Here is a 21,246-nt window from a genome sequence, read left to right on the forward strand (position 1 = left end):
GGGGCTTTACGTCAAATCAAACTCAGAAAATAAATCTTGTTGTAGTTAGTCCATTGATAGTGTTAGTTATCAAATAAAATTAGGGTAATTTATTTTTAATATTGGAAGGAAAATGTTGGTAAAGATAAAAGTACCACGTGTACGATCGGAACCGCTTCTTATACCTGTCAGATTATATTCTTGATATCAAAAGTGCATGTAGGTTTATTGCACTTTAAAATATCATTTTTATACTTGTTTCGTATTGCTCAAAACAATTAAATGATAATTGGAACTTATATTATTATAGATGTGACAATGTCAATTACTTCATATGTTCCTTATTACACTAATCAGACACATGATTGTCAGTCGCATAATCATAAATGTTAGGTAATGGTTAATTACAGCCTACAATGTGTATATAGGTCTCATACATTCTTGTCTCGAAAGTCATTTTGTAACGAAACACAGAACATAAACTACTCCGGATTGTTTATGAACCATGACTGCTCTTCACTTAATGCATTCGGATGTTTCATTCATGTGCACAGTTATCGAACGAAAGTAAGCAGGCCAACCATAGTAATTTATCACAAATTTGTTAAAGTATTTTAAACTGTAGTTATGAAAAATGGAATTACTTTGAAACAATCGTACATATCTGCTGACACATGACCAAGACAATCACTATATGGTGATTCTGTCTCACTGCGACTATAAAATACCTGTTATAAAATTAAATGTTGTGTCTCAATATTCAGATGATTAAAAAAGAAACTTCACAGAGTTAACATGTAAAATTTCCTGCAGCAAACTGCAAGTCCACCACAAGCACGTACCCTGTGATGTCCTCAGGTATCCTTGTTTCCGACTGGTAAGTATAACGAAAGATTCAGCAGAAAATATATTATAGTTACCTAGCCAAACGAAATTGAAACGAACAGCTGAACAGAAAATTTCGGAGCAAACGAAAAACACTATTTTCTTGACAAGAACAACGTACAGTAATAACAAAAAATCAGCTAGTGAATATGTGCAGGAAACGAGAGAAAAAGCATGTCTATCTGTGTCATGATATAAAAGACTGTTTAGTGCAGATATTATTAATTTATTTAATTTGTGAGTATAAATTTTATGATTGTTTAGTTTTGTTCACAACAAGAGAGCTAGAAGCAAGTATTTTAAAGTATATTTTATGACAAGTTTAGTAACGTAAATCGATAAGAGTCGCACGTTGTGTTTGTAATGCATTGGTGTCGAGATTATCGAACTTTGCGTGAAATTTATTTATGTCGAGGATATAGTAAGCAAAGCAAACGATAAAGAAATAAACACATAACTAGTGTGAGATAAGCGGAAAAGTATACAGAGAGACAAAGGCATTGCAGACGAGAAGTAAAGTTACCAGTAGGAGTTCGGCTAAATACAAGTTAATCATCGCAAGAATGGAAAGCCTTATGATTAATATAGACCTAATGGTTGATATATTAGAGTGAGACTAATGGCGTGGTTTTCAAACAGATAAGAATAATAATTTGTTTCGTCAAAGAGAGTTCTAAAGTGATTAATATAGATTCAGTGGACATTGACAAAAGAACACATGATTGTGTGAAATACATAGAGAGAAAAAAGGATTAGCGAGTTTTAGAAGTATAGGACGCAACTGTGATAACTCGACAATAAAGTAAGTGAACTATACTCGAATAGTTTGTCGATAGTAATAGAGAAAACACAATTTGGCTTCTCAAGTGAAATTTCAAGGCAATTTAATAGCCTAAGTAGACTTTTCACAAAAAGAAGAGAACTATATAGTGTTTATGATGTGTCTATAACTATCTATAATGGAAATAATTTGTTGTATATATGTTTAACACTCTTGGACAAATATGGGGTGGACAAATAAAGTGGTCCATATAAAATGCTGTTATTTCTTATATCTTTTATTAGACAACAAAAAAATATGTAAAACTATACGTTTTTAGAACGCACTCGACGAGATCTGTTCAGGTATGATCTCAAAGCTTAATTTTAACACTGGCTTTTGTAACTACCTGAACTTTTCATGATTTTAGTTGCATTTTATCATAAAAAGTATTGTGAACCTTCTGTATTTTCTTAGGTCTTCTTGGAATGACACTAGGTAATTTGACTGTGCAGCGAGTTCCATGCATTTTAAAATGTAAGATAATGCATGGTGCGATGGTTTCTTGGTTCACTTGATATATGACGAACGCATATCCATTCCATATCTAAATGAAGCAATATCTGAAGATAACTTAGAGGTTAGTTTCATGAGTTTAATATACAAAATGAAGAAGCAGATTTTTGTACTCGAACGAGTACATTTATCACTCTAAAATTTCAGGAACGAGACAAAAATAATTATATGAAGATAGTTTAGATCCTTTATTTAACATTATTCATTCAAAGAAAATACCAAATGATATCTCATATATCTACAGGAAATCCTAATAATAATTTTGTCTTGTATTTCCATGTTTTTTAAGCCTACACTAACCCTCTCATGCATAGATTTTGTGAGGTGCTAAAGAGTAGAATTATACCTTAGGTTACTCCGTGCAGTTTTTGTTTCTTTCTTTATAATTAAGCACAAAGCTACAAAATGGGCTATCTGTGCTCTGAATATCATAGGTATCGAAACCCCGATTTCAAGCGATGTGAATCATAAGACATGACGCTGTGCCACTGAGTGGCCCGTGCAGTTTTAAATGGCGGCATAGTGGCTCATCGAATGGCTCCAAGTTTTCTCAAGTACAAACTTCTAGCTCATAGCCCCATCTCTTGACTGATTTGAGATCTAATTACAGCCACAACTAGTGATGATTCCCTCTTGTTAAAAGTAATGTTATTAAACAGGTTTTCTGCACCTTTATGCACAGAGCATTTCGGTTGTTTGAGTAAGAAAATGTGTTTTCTTTAAACTGTTCCAAATTTTGGAAATTGTTGAAATCGAGCAAAACTCCAAGATACTCTCTAGGTGCACTTGAGAAACGATATTTACAAAATATATCCGCAATTTATGAATAATCTACTCTGAATTTAATTATAATAAGAAACATCTATATATAGTGTATCAGTTTTGATTACAGCAGTTGATGTTAATAATATGTAGTTTATCAAATGTTATAGTACCAATACAATACTAATATGAATAACACAAAGTTAGCCTGATACTTTACTACTGATAGAGCGATGGTATGGATAATGCACAACTAGTCTAATAGTTAACTACCTGTGTAGTGATAATATCAATAATACAGAGCTGGCCTAATGTTATAGTACCGACAAGGAAATTATATGAATAATACAGAGTAGGTCTAATATTTTAGTACCAAAACAGTAGATCTGATCTATTGTTATAATACTAGTACAGAGATTATATAGATCACACCGAGCTGGTTTGATTGTACAATGTTAATACGGAGATTATATGAACAAAGCAGAACTGACCTAATGCTATAATTCTGATAGGGAAAATATATACAACACAGATCTGGCCTGATAATAGAGTATTGATATGAAAGTGTTATGAACAACAAAGATTTGGCCTAAAACTGCTACCATGTACAACAATGTTAATAACACAGAGCTGGCCTTATATTATAGTATTGGGTCAGCGGTGATGTAAATAATATACAACTGGCTCCATACTAGTCTCACATCTGATTAATTTAGTATAAGAAGAAAATGTACGAATAACTGAATGAAGAACTAAATAATGGGTTGGTTGAAAACTGGTTCCATAACTGTGCATGATCATTTTGTTTCTACGTTTTATAACAATTCATGCAAAAGAGTTAATAAACTTGTAACTCATCCATACTTTGATGGCAAACAAACAAAATGCGCTTTTCTGTAATATATCTTCTTGACTTTTAATACCTCTAGGTATTGATAAAGTTTATAAAATAACGTGGGAAAAACTTTATCTGTTAAAGTAAAGCTGTCACACCCGAGTTTTGTCACACGTGCAATGTTCTATATACAAACAGGATATAGCTAACACAGACAGAGAAATAGAGAAAAGAGTGTTAAAAGCAAGTAGCGGATAGTTAAAAGAATACCATTAAAACGTTTTACGTTTCATAAATTATTGTTAAGCGTTCTTTCTCGTATCTGGCTTTACTTTTATCTTCAGATCATAACACATTGATGTTGGTTTCTTCCCGTATTAGGTCGGACATGAGTTGTTGTTTTAAATCCTAATATCGAATTAAAAGTGTAACATTTGTAGGAGGAGTGGCATACTGATTGTAGAGTTCCATTCTGGAAAGTATTTCACTGACTTTTAGCACGGATTATGTTATCTATAAAAACCTATGTTAGCGATCAGAAAACATTGTCTTTAATATGTGACCTAAGCAAGTTACCTACAGAGATTACAACTGGAAATTAACGTAGTAAATAGTATAGATAATTTGATATGCCTGTGTAACGAGCTGTGTGTAATCTGATAAAAACAAAGACTGTGATGATTAGAATGTCGTGGTTAATCAGTAATGTAATGTAATGTAAATAATAACTTATCGAGAGGAAATCAATTAATATAAGAAGGCTGAGTATATGTACACACTCATATTTATAAATATAACGTGAGTTTAATTTTCTAACTAATCATTCACTAATCAAATCACACTAAGATTTAACAATAGCTTTACGTGAAACAAACATTGAGAACAAACTAAAAATCATCTTTATCGCTGGCTCATGGAGACAGTATTTAGTATGGTACGAGGCAAAAGTCAGTACGTGAAACCGCACACTTGAAAACGTTCCTCCATACGCAAAGTATTAGTTTTGTTAATAAGGGAAGAGCAATTGATATTTATCTTAACAATGGGAATTGTGTTCCCGCCACCTCCTCAATTCAAGCACTGAGTTGGGTACCCTCATTGTTATCAATATTTTCGGCCGTAATCCCAAACTTTAAAGTTTTGTTTAAATGTTACAGACACACATTTCTGAGCAAATCCCAGAAATTTCATACGAACAATATAACCTTTTGACCTTTCATCAAAGGTATTTATAAGGTGTGATATTATTAATACAACAAATCGAATATCAGCAGAAAGTTGTATATATATATGTATACGTGTGTGTGTGTGTTTGTAATTAAAAGAATTACGTAACATACTTTAAATAAAATAGTGATCACACACATATATATATATAACTAAAAGAATGTCAAGAAATTGTTATGTGACATTACACATGTAATTATTACACAAAATTCTGTAAGATAGGGATAACGATATACTAAATAACAAAGGTGTTGTTTTTTTTGTCAACTCCAGTGGAAGAGTTTTCATACAGAGCTGTCTGTTGCCGTCATATAGACAATGTTCTGTTGAGAAATTTTATAACTTTCAAATAAGCAACATATGGATAAAAACTGATCACTGTTTCAACAGTTTATCTCCTGTGTATTTTATATATTAACAGTAATAATTTGGTTGGCCGGTAGAACTCTAGGTCAATTAACAAAATAAACAAACAAACAAAAAACTGACAGCTGTTTCGGTTTAACATTTCCAGCTCCCTGAGGAACTGCGGATAACCGGGGGTGCTCATATTCTTTCTCTTCGCCCCACTCTTGATTTGAGAATTAGATCGAGCGACCCGAAAAAAAAAAAAAAAGATGAAAAAATAATATATACATATAAAAGAAAGAGGGAAAATGATAATTTAAAAAAATTAAATAAATAGAAAACAAATTTAAAATAACCGAAAAAATAGAGAAAAAAAAGAATTTGTGTCGATACAAATGATAATAACATCGTAATAGTAAGCAAGCCAATATAAGCGAAAAACCGACCACGTGCACCCTATCTGCTTGAATATCACAAAATCAACGGCCGATATATGACTTGGGTCGTTCAGGGAGACGTGGATCTATAAATCCGATGCCAAACTTTTGATGTGAGGGAAACGGGAGAACCCCGAGAAAGCCCACTTTTACTTCCCAGGCTAATTTACTTGGGAAGTGCCTGAACTGGCAGCTGGTTGGAGGAACTAGAGGTCAATCAACAGTATATCTTATGTGTATTTTATATATTTACAATGATAGTGTGGTTGGCCGGTAGAACTCTAGGTCTATCAACAGTTTATCTTATGTGTATTTTATATATTTACAATGATAGTGTGGTTGGCCGGTAGAACTCTAGGTCTATCAACAGTTTATCTTATGTGTATTTTATATATTTACAATGATAGTGTGGTTGGCCGGTAGAACTCTAGGTCTATCAACGGTTTATCTTATGTGTATTTTATATATTTACAATGATAGTATGGTTGGCCGGTAGAACTCTAGGTCTATCAACAGTTTATCTTATGTGTATTTTATATATTTACAATGATAGTGTGGTTGGCCGGTAGAACTCTAGGTCTATCAACAGTTTATCTTATGTGTATTTTATATATTTACAGTGATAATTTGGTTGGCCGGTAGAACTCTAGGTCTATCAACACTTTTTCTTATGTGTATTTTATATATTTACAGTGATAATTTGGTTGGCCAATAGAACTCAAGGTCAAGACAGCTTTTACTTCAACCCTCATCCAAAGGGACAGACTGTTATCAATGGTCAGTCCGTGATCCTTCGATGTAACGTTTCCAACACAAATCACATAGTTTTCTATTGGACACTTGACAGTCACCCAGTGCTAAACGGGACAAGAAGGTTTCAGGAAGGATCAAACTTGTTTATCACCCGTGTCGATCGCCGTAAGGACAGCGGCGAGTTTAAATGTATAGCTACGAACGTCACCTCTGGTATTTCACTGGCCAGTCAAGGAGCCCAACTGGATATCCAGTGTATGTTTTAATTTCTTATATATTTATATTAAAACGACTTTTATACATTCAGTAAGTATGTGTATATCCGTCTATATGTATCTAAGTGATAAAATATTAATTGTTAAGATTTGTGATATATATCTGTCCAAACTGGTTTTATTCAGTGAAAAACAGAATTAAGTAGCCTAAATAATCAGTGATGACGAGAAACCCACTTGTTGAGAAATTTATATGCAAAAACGGCTCGTTTGGGCTGAGAAAACACTTTTACATAGAAGAGCGAACAACGTTTCGACCTTCTTCGGTCATCGTCAGGTTCACAAAAAAAAAAAATTAAGTAGCCTAAAGCTTTGTTGGCTCACTCAGGATGATGAATGAAAAATAAGGTTATATTATATTAATAACCGAATAGCGATATTTAACTGTTACTCGTATAACACATCTACGACTTCCGAGTACGGTCAAAGGGACGCGAGCTATGAATTGTTGAATTCACAGCCCGACCTCGTGTCTCTAGCATTCTACATATATTTATACTGGATTAATAGAGTTCTTACCTTTAAACCATTATTTTTTTATGTTCTTTATAGGCCCGGCATGGCCAGGTGGGTTAAGGCGTTCGACTCGGAATCCGCGGGTCGTGGGTGCGAATCCCGGTCCCATCAAACATGCTTGCCCTTTCAGTCATGGAGGCGTTATATTGTGGCGGTAAATTCCACCATTCGTTGGTAAAAGAGTAGCCCAAGAGTTGGCGGTGGGTGGTAATGACTAGCTACCTTTCCTCTAGTTTTACACTGCAAAATTAGGGACGTCAAGCGCAGATAGCCCTCGAGTTGCTTTGCGCGAAATTCAAAAACAAACAAACAAATATTTTCTTTATATTTTTATCTCGAACATTTTCGAAACATTTGGCATGTGCAGTGTTTAGAAGGCACGTTAGTACGACAGTTCGATAATTTATCACCATAGGAATGAGAAGCAATAAACCCAGAATGATATAACAATAATTATTATTTAACTTTTCCAAATGAAATTAATTCACAAAGATAATATTAAACATGACAATATTTTATGGAATACTAGAACCAAAAATGAATGAAATAGCTAAATTTCAAAAAAACTAAGTTTTGTGTTCATTCATGAACACTTCGCACACGCGCTTAACGAGATGAAAAGAGAGTTATTTACGACATTTCTCTTTTAATTAAATATATTGTTAACTTTAGCGTCTAAATCTCGTGCACCTTATTGTTTGTACGGAAATTGATTCTGTGGAGCTTGGTGACGTGCCTTCTGGGTATAAAGAAAGGTTTAAGCTGGACAGCATGTATGCTGCCTTCAGAGAGAACCACTTTAAATCACCACGTGTTTTTTCTTCCTTACTGTTTTTCATGCAAGGAAGTCTGCTGTAATACTTAAGTTTCTCAGTTTCTGCTGCGAAAGTTTAATAATAGAAACAAGGTTGTATGCATATAAAAACATAAGAGAGAAATTTTTGGTCCATATGTTGTGCATCAGGCATTAAAATGAATGTAATGCAGTTTTATTCAGACTCATTGTATCGAAGCAAGCGTACACAAGACTAGACGTTAGAGACACTTGGTTGAGGATCCTTTGAGTAATTTTACATATTAGAGGTAAGAGTCACCTAGTTGAAGATACTCTGAGTTATTTCACGTATCAGAGGTAAAAATCACCTGGTGATGATAACATGAATTACTTTACAGGTTAAAACTAAGAGCCACTTGGTTATGGTTTGAGGGTAATGTGAGATATTGTACAGATCAGAGGTAAGAGTCACCTGGGTATTGTGAGTTATTTCCCAGACTGGAGGTAAGAAACACGTGACTTAAAGTATGATGTTATTTTACTCTTACTTGAAAACTTCTCTAATTTGTACTTTATTATTGTTTGATCTATCAGACTCCCATTGGCTGTAGTTATACACTTGTAAATTACATTCAGGTTGGAACTATAGGATTTGCGAGTTCTAGTTGATGGTTAAGTAGTTTACGACACGAGGTTGTGTCCACAATTGTGGACAAGCCGGATCTTTTCTAATGGTTTATGTAGGTAGAGTTTCAATCGATCAGTTTGTGATCTCATGCTATAATGTCAGCTTGGATAAGTCACCGACCATAAATATACGTTAAGTCCCATAAAATCATGGCTTCACTCTACTGGAATAGATTTTATATTTGTGACAGGGACATTTGGAGAGAAATAAAACTAAATAGATTCAATCGTCAACATATGACTTATTTAGTAATGTTTATTTTTTATTTTTTTTAACTTTGACTGATCTGAAACAGGGATTACCATCAATAACTTAATCAAACCTGTCCACAGTTGAACAGTTCTTGCGTATGGTCAGGTGGTGTTCTTATGTATGGTCAGATGGTGTTCTTGTATATGGTCAGATGGTGTTCTTGTGTATGGTCAGGTGGTGTTCTTGTGTATGGTTAGGTGGTGTTTTTGTGTATGGTCAGGTGGTGTTCTTGTGTATGGTCAGATGGTGTTCTTGTGTATGGTCATGTGGTATTCTTGTATATGGTCAGATGGTGTTCTTGTGTATGGTTAGATGGTGTTCTTGTGTATGGCCAGGTGGTGTTCTTGTGTATGGCCAGATGGTGTTCTTGTGTATGGTCAGGTGGTGTTTTTGTGTATGGTCAGGTGGTGTTCTTGTCTTTTGTAAGAGTTTCTTTCTTTTTTTCTCATTCATTTTGTTTCAAAGCTATTTTTAGGTACAAGAGGTGCGGTTTGATGTTCGTTACGGTATTTAGAAACAAGACTGATTAGGTAAATGTTGTTTACTTTATTTTGGTTTGATGGTAAAAACTGAGTTGTAAAATATAATTTAAATTCTAAAACAAAATAGGCTTCTGTTTTTTCTTTCCTTTTTAAATTTTGCACAAAGTCAGACGAGTGTTATCTGCGTTAGTCATCCTCAACTTTTAAGTGAGCAACTGGAGAGAAGGCAACCAGTCAATACCACATATCACAAATTCGTAGGCTACTAAGAGCTAACTTTAAAAGGACTGCACGATTTGTTTTTACTTTTGCAGTAACGGGACGCAAACCGTGGAGTTTCATTTCATATTTCTGCACACTAATTCTCTCTGTCCTGATACATTTATTTTATGTGAAAAATAATAAAGAAAAATCAGGAATAGTTATTAAAACAATTGTAGGTCTCTTGTGTATTTCATAACTGAATAAATAGATTTACCGTTGACTAAAGTAAAAAAATCACGTAATCCAAATGAAGCATGACTAAACTTCATCCCTCTGATAGTTTCATATAGAATTTATTGTTAAACTTGTTGTTTGAAACTGGATATGGAAAAAATAATGTTTTAACTATTGTAAAAAAATAAGAACGACAGTAATTATAAATACTTAGTTTAACGACAAGGGGATATTAATAAAGGATATATATATTAATAAAGGGCTTCTGTAAGGACCTATTGTCTTGCAATGTAAAAACTAGTTTGTAGGTAATAAGTATAAAGATATTCAGCAGACCAACCATCTATAAATAAAGACATTCAGCAGACCAACCATCTATATATAAAGATATTCAAAGACCAACCATCTATAGATAAAGACATTCAGCAGACCAACCATCTATATATAAAGATATTCAGCAGACGAACCATCTATAGATAAAGACATTCAGCAGACCAACCATCTATATATAAAGATATTCAACAGATCAACCATCTATAAATAAAGACATTCAGCAGACCAACCATCTATATATGAAGATATTCAGCAGACCAACCATCTATAGATAAAGACATTCAGCACACCAACCATCTATATATAAAAATATTCAGCATACCAACCATCTGTAAATAAAGATATTCAGCAGACCAACCATCTATAAATAAAGATATTTAAAAGAAATCGGAGAGGTGATTAGTGAGTTTTACGAAATCGTCTAAAATTATATGTTATTTTCAGTTATTAGAAAGTATATAGTCAGTTGTAGAAGTTTAGATTCCTGAAAGAGACTTGCGTGGAAAGAGTGTTGATGTTAATAAGAATGTATGATAGTAGTGCGACTTTGAACGTTTTTTATAGAAGGTGAAAAAATAAATGAAAGAAGGATGAAAGCTAAATACTGACTTTAAGAACAAAGACTACAGTTTTGTATACTACTTGGTCATCTTTAGAGTACAGTGTTTCTTCTAAGACTCTTGATTATTAGTGTATTAATCTGATGATATGCAGTGAAATATAAAGGCCAATACAATTAAATCTACATTAAAAAATATAAAGATTTAGAGTGGAAAATGGAATGAATGTATCGTTTTTTGTTCGAAAACAAGAATCAGATGCGTTAGATTGTGTGTACCAATGTAGTTCATGTTATGGTATACCATGAACACTGAAGGCTGTATCTGCTGAAATACCAAAAATATTGAAGGCTGTATTTCCTGAAGGACCATGAATATTGAAGGTCTATTAGCTGAAGTGTTTATTTTCATATAAACTGTCACTCTATTTTCGTTTCTTACACTATCGTTAGCTCTAGTCAATAGGAGTTTACGGTTGTAATGTTTATGAAATAGTGTGTGTACTTCCAAAGGCTGAGCATAGGTAGTCCAGTGCCTATCATACTGGACTATGGATCTGCGGGTCTCAAATTCGTGTATTTTTATTGCCTAAAACAAACTCATATTCTGCAACCTGGGATCGTAGGTACGTCGTGAGGGGACGGTTAAATCCACTTTCGGCCAGGCAAAAATACCCCAAGAGTTAAGTTATTCCTTTCTATATATATTTACATAACAATGAAAACTTCAACTATACTTTTAACTAGTACAGTTTAGCAACAGAAACGGAGAACACAAAGTATAGTTATTACAATATATTTTAGTATCAGTGAATCCAACTAGAGGTTACACTTATTAAATCAAAGTGCCTTCATAAATTACATATTGAAAATATGAAATTGCTTCACCCAATGCCGATATTTAAAAAAAAAAAAACACTTAAGGACTTGAAAGTGCCCATCAGTATATGAAATGTCATACCAACTGTCAGATGTCATCTCTTGTTTAGCCAAGGAGGCGGCGGTAAAATAAAGTTCAGTCCATGTGTCAAACTTGTCATCTTTTATAAGAAGTGAAACAAGTGACAGCGTGATCCGTAAAAATAATTGAATTAAATCTTTCCCTCATATTTTATTTCACATTTCACCAGAGGTTTCTAAAGATAAAATCCATGAAAGTGTTTTTCTATGTTATAATAATTGCTTATTTTTTTATTTGTTTTTCAATATTAAATACATTTCATATGCAGGTAATTATTTTTGACCTACTGGTCTGAAAAGTTTCGTACAACATCTTCCAACTCCATAGGATTATGTAGTGTTAATCCTTCTTCCCCTAGATGTTAGAATAGTTTTGCATAATCTTTAAAAACAGGCAACTGTATTAAACTTTTTAATTATACGACTTAAACATGATGTGCCACTAATTATAAAAGGTTTATTCCATTTGTTACGCTGTTAAGTACCGGCCCGGCATGGCCAAGCGTGTTAAGGCGTGCGACTCGTAATCTGAGGGTCGCGGGTTCGCATCCCGGTCGCGCCAAACATGCTCGCCCTTTCAGCCATGGGGGCGTTATAATGTGACGGTCAATCCTATTATTCGTTGGTAAAAGAGTAGCCCAAGAGTCGGCAGTGGGTGGTGATGACTAGGTGCCTTTCCTCTAGTCTTACACTGCTAAATTAGGGACGGCTGGCGCAGATAGCTTTCGAGTAGCTTTGTGCGAAATTCAAAAAACAAACAAACAGTATTTAATATATATATATATATATTATATATATACACACGTATATTTCCTATTTGTCTTTCAAACACAATGAAAAATAAACGTTTATTGCTGCCAAATAACTTCTATTCATTGTACAGTCGAAAGAATTTAAAACTTGTATCGGTGTTTAAAAAGTGTTAATTAAAAACATTATTTTGGTGTTTTAACACATATATAATCTACTTGACCTTAAAACATAAAGAAATATAAACAAATTTTACAACCAAATAACTTCTATCCATTCTGCAGTCGAAAGAGTTGAAAACTTGTATCGGTGTTTAAAAAATGTTAACATTAATGAATGTTGATTAGAAATATTATTTTGATATTTTAACGCATATATTATCTACTTGACCTTAAAACATAAAGAAATATGAAAAATTTTTACAACCAAATAACTTCTGTTCATTGTGCAGTCGAAAGAGTCGAAAACTTGTCGGAATGTCTGCACTGTGTTTTCTACTTTCTGACCTAAAATACAATGAAAAGACTTAAGAGTGCTTACTATTTAAGCCTCTTTCAGAGTGTTCGTGTACTTTATTCACGACAACAATACATTTTTCTGCGTAAATTTTACTAAAAATGCGACGATTAAAGAATTATTTCGAAACTGGTGAAATAAGTGAACAGTTGGTGTATTTTGGAGATACAGACAAATTGGTTTTAGTTAAATGTTATTATTTTCGTTCGTTATTCAATAATAATTTCCTGTCATTTTCGACGAATTTTTATATTAATTACACTATAAAACACAAATTTTGTTCCTGGATAGTATGTGTTATTTCTTAATTGCTTATGTTGTGAAAGTACAGAAAATGATCATTATTCCCTTCAAACTTTGCTTTTGTGACCTGAATAATGAAATTTAGAAATTAACCTATTTACTATGTAAAAACGGGCAAATTTGCACATTTTTATTTACGTAAGGTCTGAATAAAACAACATATGAATCAAGATTTACATGTATTTATACTAAAGTTATACAAAAATGAACACAATTGCTTAGAAGTGAGTAGTTTTTCGTGATTTGCGACTGTAATGAAAATCACTTTCACGTATCAGCCCCCAAATATAGTCTCCCATCATGTTTACGTTATACGCTCCTTGGTAGCGGCGTTCAAAGTACAATATATCTTAGTGTAAGCGCTCGCCTTGCTCCTCTGAGTATTCTCCTATGTTCTCCTTGAATTTATCAAGATGAGCGTCAAGGATATGGACTTTCAGGGACATCTTGCAGTCCATATTGCCGTAGTTCTTTACCAGAGCCTCAACTAGTTCGCCCCTGCTAGAACAGCGGTAAGTCTACGGATTTATGACGCTAAAATCAGGGGTTCGATTCCCCTCGGTGGTCTCAGCAGATAAACAAATGTGGCTTTGCTAAAAGAAACACACTCAACCAGTTCCACGTAATTTTCGGCCTTGTGATTGCCAAAGAAGCCCCGAACCACTGCGACAAAGCTGCTCCAAGCTTTTTTTCCTTCCTACTGAGCTTCTTGGGCAATTCTGTGTTCTCCAGGATCTTCTATATTTGTGGCCCAACGAAGACACAAGCTTTGACCTTTGCTTCAGACAGCATAGGGAAGAAGTCTCGAAAGTACTTGAAGGCTGCAGACTCCTTATCAAGAGATGTAACAAATTGTTTCATAAGACCCAATTTTATGTGCAATGGTAAGAACAGCACCTTCTGGAGGTCCACTAGTGGCTCACACTTGACATTGTGGCTCCCCACAGAGAACTCGGTCCGTTGTGGCCAGTGCTTCCTGTTGTAGTGCGCTGCGGTGTCCCTGCTGTCACAAAGGTAAAGATAACAGGGAAACTTGGTAAAGTCTCCTTGGAGACCCATCAGGAATGCCACCATTTTGAAGTTTCCGATAACCTCCCAGCCATACTCATTATACTTCAAGGCTTCTAGCAAGGTCTTGACGCTGTTGTATTCTTCTTTGAGGTGCACCGAAAGAGCCAGGAGAAGAGACGGATACTTATTCCCATTATGGAACAGCACAGCTTTGAGGCTTCTGCATGAGCTATTAATGAAGAGGCGTTACTCGCTCGGGTTATAGGCAATTCCAATTGCCTCGCACAGACCAGATACATTGTAGCAAAAGCAGGCATGCTAAAATATGCCTTGTAGGCTTCACACATTTTAGCAGAAGCTGTCACATGGTACGTTTTCGCTCTTGTCTTGATAAATTGACCACATACATAGCACAAAGCGCCTGGAGAATGCTTGCAGCTTCTTGATGCCATCTCTCATAGAATCAGATAGGTCTGTGTGTTCACTTAGGCAGTTAGAAATAAACTGAAATGGTGAGTGGTGAGCCCCTGTATATATATTACTATGGAAAGTTCTAGAAAATTCTCGTAAGTTCTACAACATTTTAGAAAATTCTTGAAATTTCTTGTAAGTTCGAACAATTTCTCTATCAGCTACTCAGCACTGAATCTACCTGGAATATTCTGGAAAATGGGTAAATTTGAAACTTTTATTACTTAGGTCACAAAAGCAAAGTTTGAAGAGAAAAATAGGTCTTTTACATTTACTTTAGGAATAAGCAATTGAGAAAAAACACTTTCTGCCCAGGAACAAGAAAAAGTAAAAAATTTGTTACATAGTGATATTATTATTATGTTTTTTTTATTTAATAGTAAATATTTTATAACATTACTCAAACAGAAAGTATACTTTTATGCAATATTAGGGATGTTTTTAGGCAACTGTCAATAATTAGTGTAATATTTTTTTAAGAATACTTATTTCAGTTACACCATGCTCAACTTATGCCAAGACAACAAAAATAATACGCGCATATTTAAGTTCATTCATACAGTTGAGGTTCCACTTCAATAACATGTTAATCAGCAATGACGTAGGATGTCTACTACTTTCTTTAATAGTTGTGTAGTTTGGAGGTTAAATTTTAGTTTTTGTAATGCTATTCCTTGACCTAAGTATCTTAGGTTTCATTATATCGTTCCTGTATGTGGCAATTATAGAGACTGTAATGTCAACTTCAGATAGTCTAACCCTTTTTTATTATTGTTATTTGCTTTCCTTGCATCTACGTTTTTTATGCCCTCCTCGCATGGCTGATCGTATGTCTTCAGACTTAAAATATTAAACATTGAGTTTCGATACTCTTGATACGTAGGTTATATGACTACATATTACTGAAAACACGCTGCACTTTCAGTTTTATGAAAGTGACAGTTAAGCTGCCTATTCGGTGTGAACTCATAGATGGTGGGTGCTGCTTACTCCTATTCCTCTGAAGTTTCGAATCTCTAACCTGGTTGTTTTTAGTGTTGTATAGGTTGAAAATACAAACACGTGATAAAATACATTTTACCCTTGCTAATTTGTCCTATATACCCTGATTTTATTTGTCTTTTTTAATTAATGTGCGAGTCGTTTTCTTTTTAGCCTGGTTGCCTAGAAGGTTTGCTATTATATAGAATTTCTAAATTATATACATTTTTTACATGAGAAACTGATGTAAAATTTGGTTGTTGAGTAGCTAATAAATATTAGTTTAAAACAACAACAACAAAGTAACACACTCTTGGACACAGAAAGGGCAGTCATATTTGAGAATGGGTGCTTTAATTATGTTTTATTTGGTTCAATACCGCATGTATGATGCACAGAAAGGTTATAAGTTAAATAAAATTGATAATATTTATTGTAATAAATAAGTTTGTTTTTTCTAAATCAAAGTCTCGTTAAGGTACCTGTTATGTCAACCGCGGGGAATCGAATTCAGGATTTTAGTGTTGTAAGTCTGTAAACTTATCTCTGTTCCATCGGGGAGACATTAATTAAAACTTTTACTTTATTCTATCACGAGAATATAAACACCTGTTATTACTGATGTGGTGTTTCCCTTCCCTTGACGCTGGTTTTAGATAATTTAAATTCATCTAATAGCCCCCAGTAGCACAGTGGCATGTCTACTGACTCTAGAAACCGGGTTCCGATGCCTGTGTTGGGCAGAGCACAGAGAGCCCTTTGTGTAGCTTTATGCTTCAAGGACAATAAACAACAACAATAATAAATATTCAACAAATAATATACAGTAAATAAAATTATAGTTCCGTTCCATATTAGAACCGTCAGTTCTAATTATTATACATTACTACAGTTGAGGTTATTAAAAGTAGCTGGGACAATATTCTCTGTTTAAAATGTGGTGGAGAATGGCTTTTTGCCGCTGTTTCCGGCACGTATACTCTAGACACTCTGGGCCTTCATGACGGAACGCCCACATTCGTCATAGTTGAAAGACTTCTTTGAAAATTGTTCTTAAATTGCTGAGAAGGACACTTTAGTTTGATGAGAAAACAAATGATCTTATCTCAACTAGGGAACGAGTAGCAAAGGAAGAAATGTAAGTTGATTGTTTATAGGTGATGATGTATATAGGATATAGCCACGAACACCAGTGTTGTATTCCTTAACAGTAGACCTCAACTGGTTAGCACTTTAACACTGGTCTTTGTAAACGAAGAAACAAAAACTGGTGTGTCGTCTTTACTTAGGCCTCAAGTGGTTAGAATCTCAAAGCTTGTCTTTATATAACATTATTTATATATAAATTATGTTGACAAACAATGGGTGGAAAATGGTAGAAACCGCCTGAAAATTCTTATAACACAATTAATTAATCAATTTTTTTATGAAACTAAAAAAAACATCACAGAGCCACACATTTATCATATTTTTTTTATTCTAACTCTCTACCCTTAAGATAATTCATTTAAAACATGTATTGAGTGAATAATCAAATAGTGTGAGTCGAAAAATAAAGATAAATTCGTAGAAACTAAAAACATATAAATCCTTTTACTATCTTATAAGTTTTGTAATATACTTTTAAAATATATTAAAATAAATAAAGGTTATACTAGTTTTGGAGAATTCCACTTCTCATCAGTAACCTTGAACACAACCAAAGATAGATAAGCTGGATCTATGTCACAGTGAAACGTATCCAACATATTGTTGGTATGAATGTGCTTTGTAGTCAGTACGAGAGAAACCTTTACACTGGATAGATGAAGTGAAGAAATATTTTCGTTAGCCATTATTCAATTCTTCATATTATATAGGATTACTGATAAGAAGTGGAATTCTCCGTAACTAGTATAACTTGATAACACACGTTCATGAATTAGTGGATGGAACTGGACTTTTCTTGAACTTACACTTTGAAATTAAACAATTTTCGGAATACTAAGTTTATTTATTACATCTGATCTTGTTGGGCTATATAATGTGAAGAACTCACATGAAAGGTAAAAAGCAATTAATTGTAGTGAATAAATTATTGATTTATTTGTTGTAAAATACAAATATACACAATGGAATATCTATACGCTGTCCAACACAGCTATCGGAAACAGATTTTTAGCGTTATAATCCCACAGATTTACCGCTAAGCCACCGGAGGCATAAACAAAAGAATGCAGGCGAATGTCAAAATAAAACTGGTCACAATAAAAAAAAATAAGTCATGATACAATTCATGGTACAAATTATTTTTTTTACTGAAAACTGCAGTACGGTAAAGAAAACTTTCAGAACATGTTAAAAGAGATGGACTTAGCTCTGTGTTTCTGATATATTTATAAACTTCTGTTATATTTGATGAAGACTTGCCGTATTAAGAGGATCATACGACAAAAGTTTCGTGTATTTCAATGTATAGACGTCTTTCTTCCTACATTACACATTGTTATATTCGTGTTTGGTCTATATCCAAGATGGACGATATAAATATTTATAACAGTACCTTTTTTGGCGTATTCTCTTACATAATTTGAAATAAAATTCAACAATAACAGTATTAACAACAAAGGAGCTTTATTTCATCGTTAACGTTTCTTTACAAGATTGTTGTAAGCTTACGTTTACAGTCTTACCATTTGCGCTACAATGTGGTAAAAATCAACTTGTACAAAGTTACTCAATAAACGCGATAGCTAGAACAGATTCAACAATGTAAACGCACTGACTGATTCACTACAACACAACCCTCTAATATATTGATGATATATTGTTTCACTGCAAGCTTACTTAGCCAGTTGACTGGCTCAACTCTATTTATAATCTAATCCTTGTTCTAAATATTTCACAAAGTATCTCGCTCATTAGTATTCCCAAATATTCTAGGACTAACATTACCTTAACATGATTCGCCCTCTATCTAACATCTAAATTACAACATTAAAACGTATATTAGAACAATGTGTATTAGATCAAGCTTCAGCAGGATGTCAAAGTTTACTCTTAGACACAGTTGATATTTATTAATTGTCGATATAACAGATGTAGAAAGTGCATACTCTACAGCGTTGCTGTCATAATTGTTTTTGTTATTCTCCGAGCATGGTCTGACGTCAGTTTGCGTATCTCAAGTTTCACGTGTGCGGTTATCATTATTTTATCTCCCGTTGATATATTTACGAACTCTTTTCAACTTCTCAAGCTCGAATAACAAACATACGCAGCTGCAGCGTGATAAAATCTGAAAATTCAGAGAAATAATTAAAATCTTCTTAATGGAAATAGAATTATATGGGGATCGTTTCAGATAAATATCGGTCGCTCGTTCGAGACGTCTCAGTTTTTTTATATATTGTTATCTTTAGAGTTTGATCCCTCAACGTGTGGTCTTTTTCACACTCGAGTCACAATTGTCCATTCTTTACTTTTGTGCTGTCGTTACGAATGTGAGGGGTAATACAATTAGGCATGTATTTTCTAAGGGGGCCCGGCATGGTCAAGCGTGTTAAGGCGTGCGACTCGTAATCTGAGGGTCGCGGGTGGTGTTGGCGGTGGGTGGTGATGGTTAGCTGTCTTCCCTCTAGTCTTACACTGCTAAATTAGGGACGGCTAGCACAGATAGCCCTCGAGTAGCTGTGTGCGAATTTCAAAAAACAAACAATTTTCTAAGGATTTAGTCCTGACGTTGAATGGTGTTATTGATGATGGTGACGCTGTACAACTTGATTGTGTTTTTAAATTTTTGCCGACTATTGGTCTTTTTCATTTTATTTCATTTTTACTTGTTTCTTTAGTTTTTAGGTTATTTTATTTTCATTTTTTATAAAGTTTTACTGTTTTGTCTTTTTAGCAGTTGTTTGACGCAGACAGCTGCGTTACTTTCTGCCATTAAACTCCAACCAACCATTTCTTTAAACCTCTAGTTTCACAACTTGATGGGTAATGCTATGTATGGTTTGGTTTGCTTTGAATTTCGTGCAAAGTTACAGGAGGGGTATCTGCGCTAACCGTCCCTAATTTAGCAGTGTAAGACTAGAAGGAAAGCAGCTGGTCATCACCACCCACCGTCAACTCTTAGGCTACTCTTTTACCAACGAATAGTGGGATTGACCGTAACATTATAACGCCCCCATGGCTGAAAGGTCGAACATGTTTGGTGTGACGGGGATTCGAACCCACGACCCTCCGTTTACAAGTCGAGTGCCTTAACCACCCTCTAATTTGTTGATGGTTTATTGTTTCACTGGAAGCTCACTTAACCAGTTGACTGGCTCAACTCTATAGCGTGCTTGGTATCCATGAAGTAAAACGTTCGTAACGAATGTCGGCGTGAAAACTAGAGATTAACAAAGATAAGAACACACTACCACTTGGCACGTGGATTTTCTATAAAATTTTTAGAAAACTAGAGAACTTGGGGAATAAAAGGTCAAAATTTAAAGTCATAGATATTATCGCTGTAGTGACAAACGATTAGTGGTATAATTATGAATTTGAGACGCAATGTTAACGTTACATATTACCATAAATCTGGTGTAATTGTTGTGTAATAAAGTATGCCTTTATTTTTCCTATGATCACCGTGGGGTTATTAAACTTTATTTTAACTAAGCGAGTTGATACCGTCCTGTTCGGCAGAACTAGCCCCAGTGGTCCTTGTGCAGTACTGTGGATCTGACGTTAACTGAGAAAAATTTGCATTCCTCACTTTAGGGCCTTGAATGCATAATAAGTGAGAAAGACATCTCCCATTGTTTGAACTAACGAGAGTAGCCAAGAGTTGACTGTATGTGGTTTTGAATAGCTACCTTCTTTCTACTCAGTTATTTCAAAATTGAGAACGGCTAGCAGAGATAGCTTTCAAAACAATTTGTCAAAACAAATAAACAAACTATGCGGTTTGGTTTGCCTTCTTTAAGTGCTGCAGAAGACTGAAACCTTCCATGTCAAATACACAAATTAAAATTATTAAACTTGTTAAAATAGACATGTTTATCACTGAGTAAGCAATACATATGTCGTGGTTTAAAATAACTCGAGTGATAGTCGCGGAATATTGTGTCAGCAAACTGTCTCGGTAAATTATTTTTCCTATAGTCGTGATGAACTAGATATCACAAAGTGTATATACCATCACACCGAACAGTAAGGTAATGGTTGGTATAAGCAACTTTGCCCTCCAGTGGCACAGCGGTATGTCTGTGGCCTAACATTGCTATAAACCAGGTTTCAATACACGTGGTGGGCAGAGTATAGTTAGCCCGTTGTGTAACTTCTTGCTTAATTCCAGATAATCAGTAAAAATCAGTCAATACGGAACTTTAATGTTTAACTTTTA

The 21,246-nt window shown here is 34.2% G+C and overlaps 1 protein-coding gene and 1 long non-coding RNA gene across 4 annotated transcripts in view; one reads left to right on the forward strand and one right to left on the reverse strand.

Annotated features, from left to right (window-relative positions):
- The window catches only part of LOC143222855 (uncharacterized), a 49,533-nt gene that overhangs the window by 22,897 nt on the left and 5,390 nt on the right, over positions 1 to 21,246 (reverse strand). The window lies entirely within an intron of this gene.
- The window catches only part of LOC143222853 (inactive tyrosine-protein kinase 7-like), a 98,168-nt gene that overhangs the window by 2,952 nt on the left and 73,970 nt on the right, over positions 1 to 21,246 (forward strand). The window contains exons 2-3 of one of the 3 annotated variants that reach the window (XM_076449944.1): positions 793 to 856; positions 6,503 to 6,817. Coding sequence is in view for 2 of the 3 variants with exons in the window: in XM_076449941.1 (XP_076306056.1) it covers position 1,666; positions 6,503 to 6,817 (316 nt within the window). In the remaining variant the exon portion in view is untranslated. Of the gene's footprint in view, positions 1 to 792; positions 857 to 1,363; positions 1,667 to 6,502; positions 6,818 to 21,246 lie in introns of those variants that run through there. The other 2 variants (XM_076449941.1, XM_076449940.1) reach the window with 2 other exon arrangements.

This window comes from Tachypleus tridentatus, chromosome 8 (assembly GCF_004210375.1).
Source record: "Tachypleus tridentatus isolate NWPU-2018 chromosome 8, ASM421037v1, whole genome shotgun sequence".
NCBI classification, from domain to species: domain Eukaryota; kingdom Metazoa; phylum Arthropoda; class Merostomata; order Xiphosura; family Limulidae; genus Tachypleus; species Tachypleus tridentatus.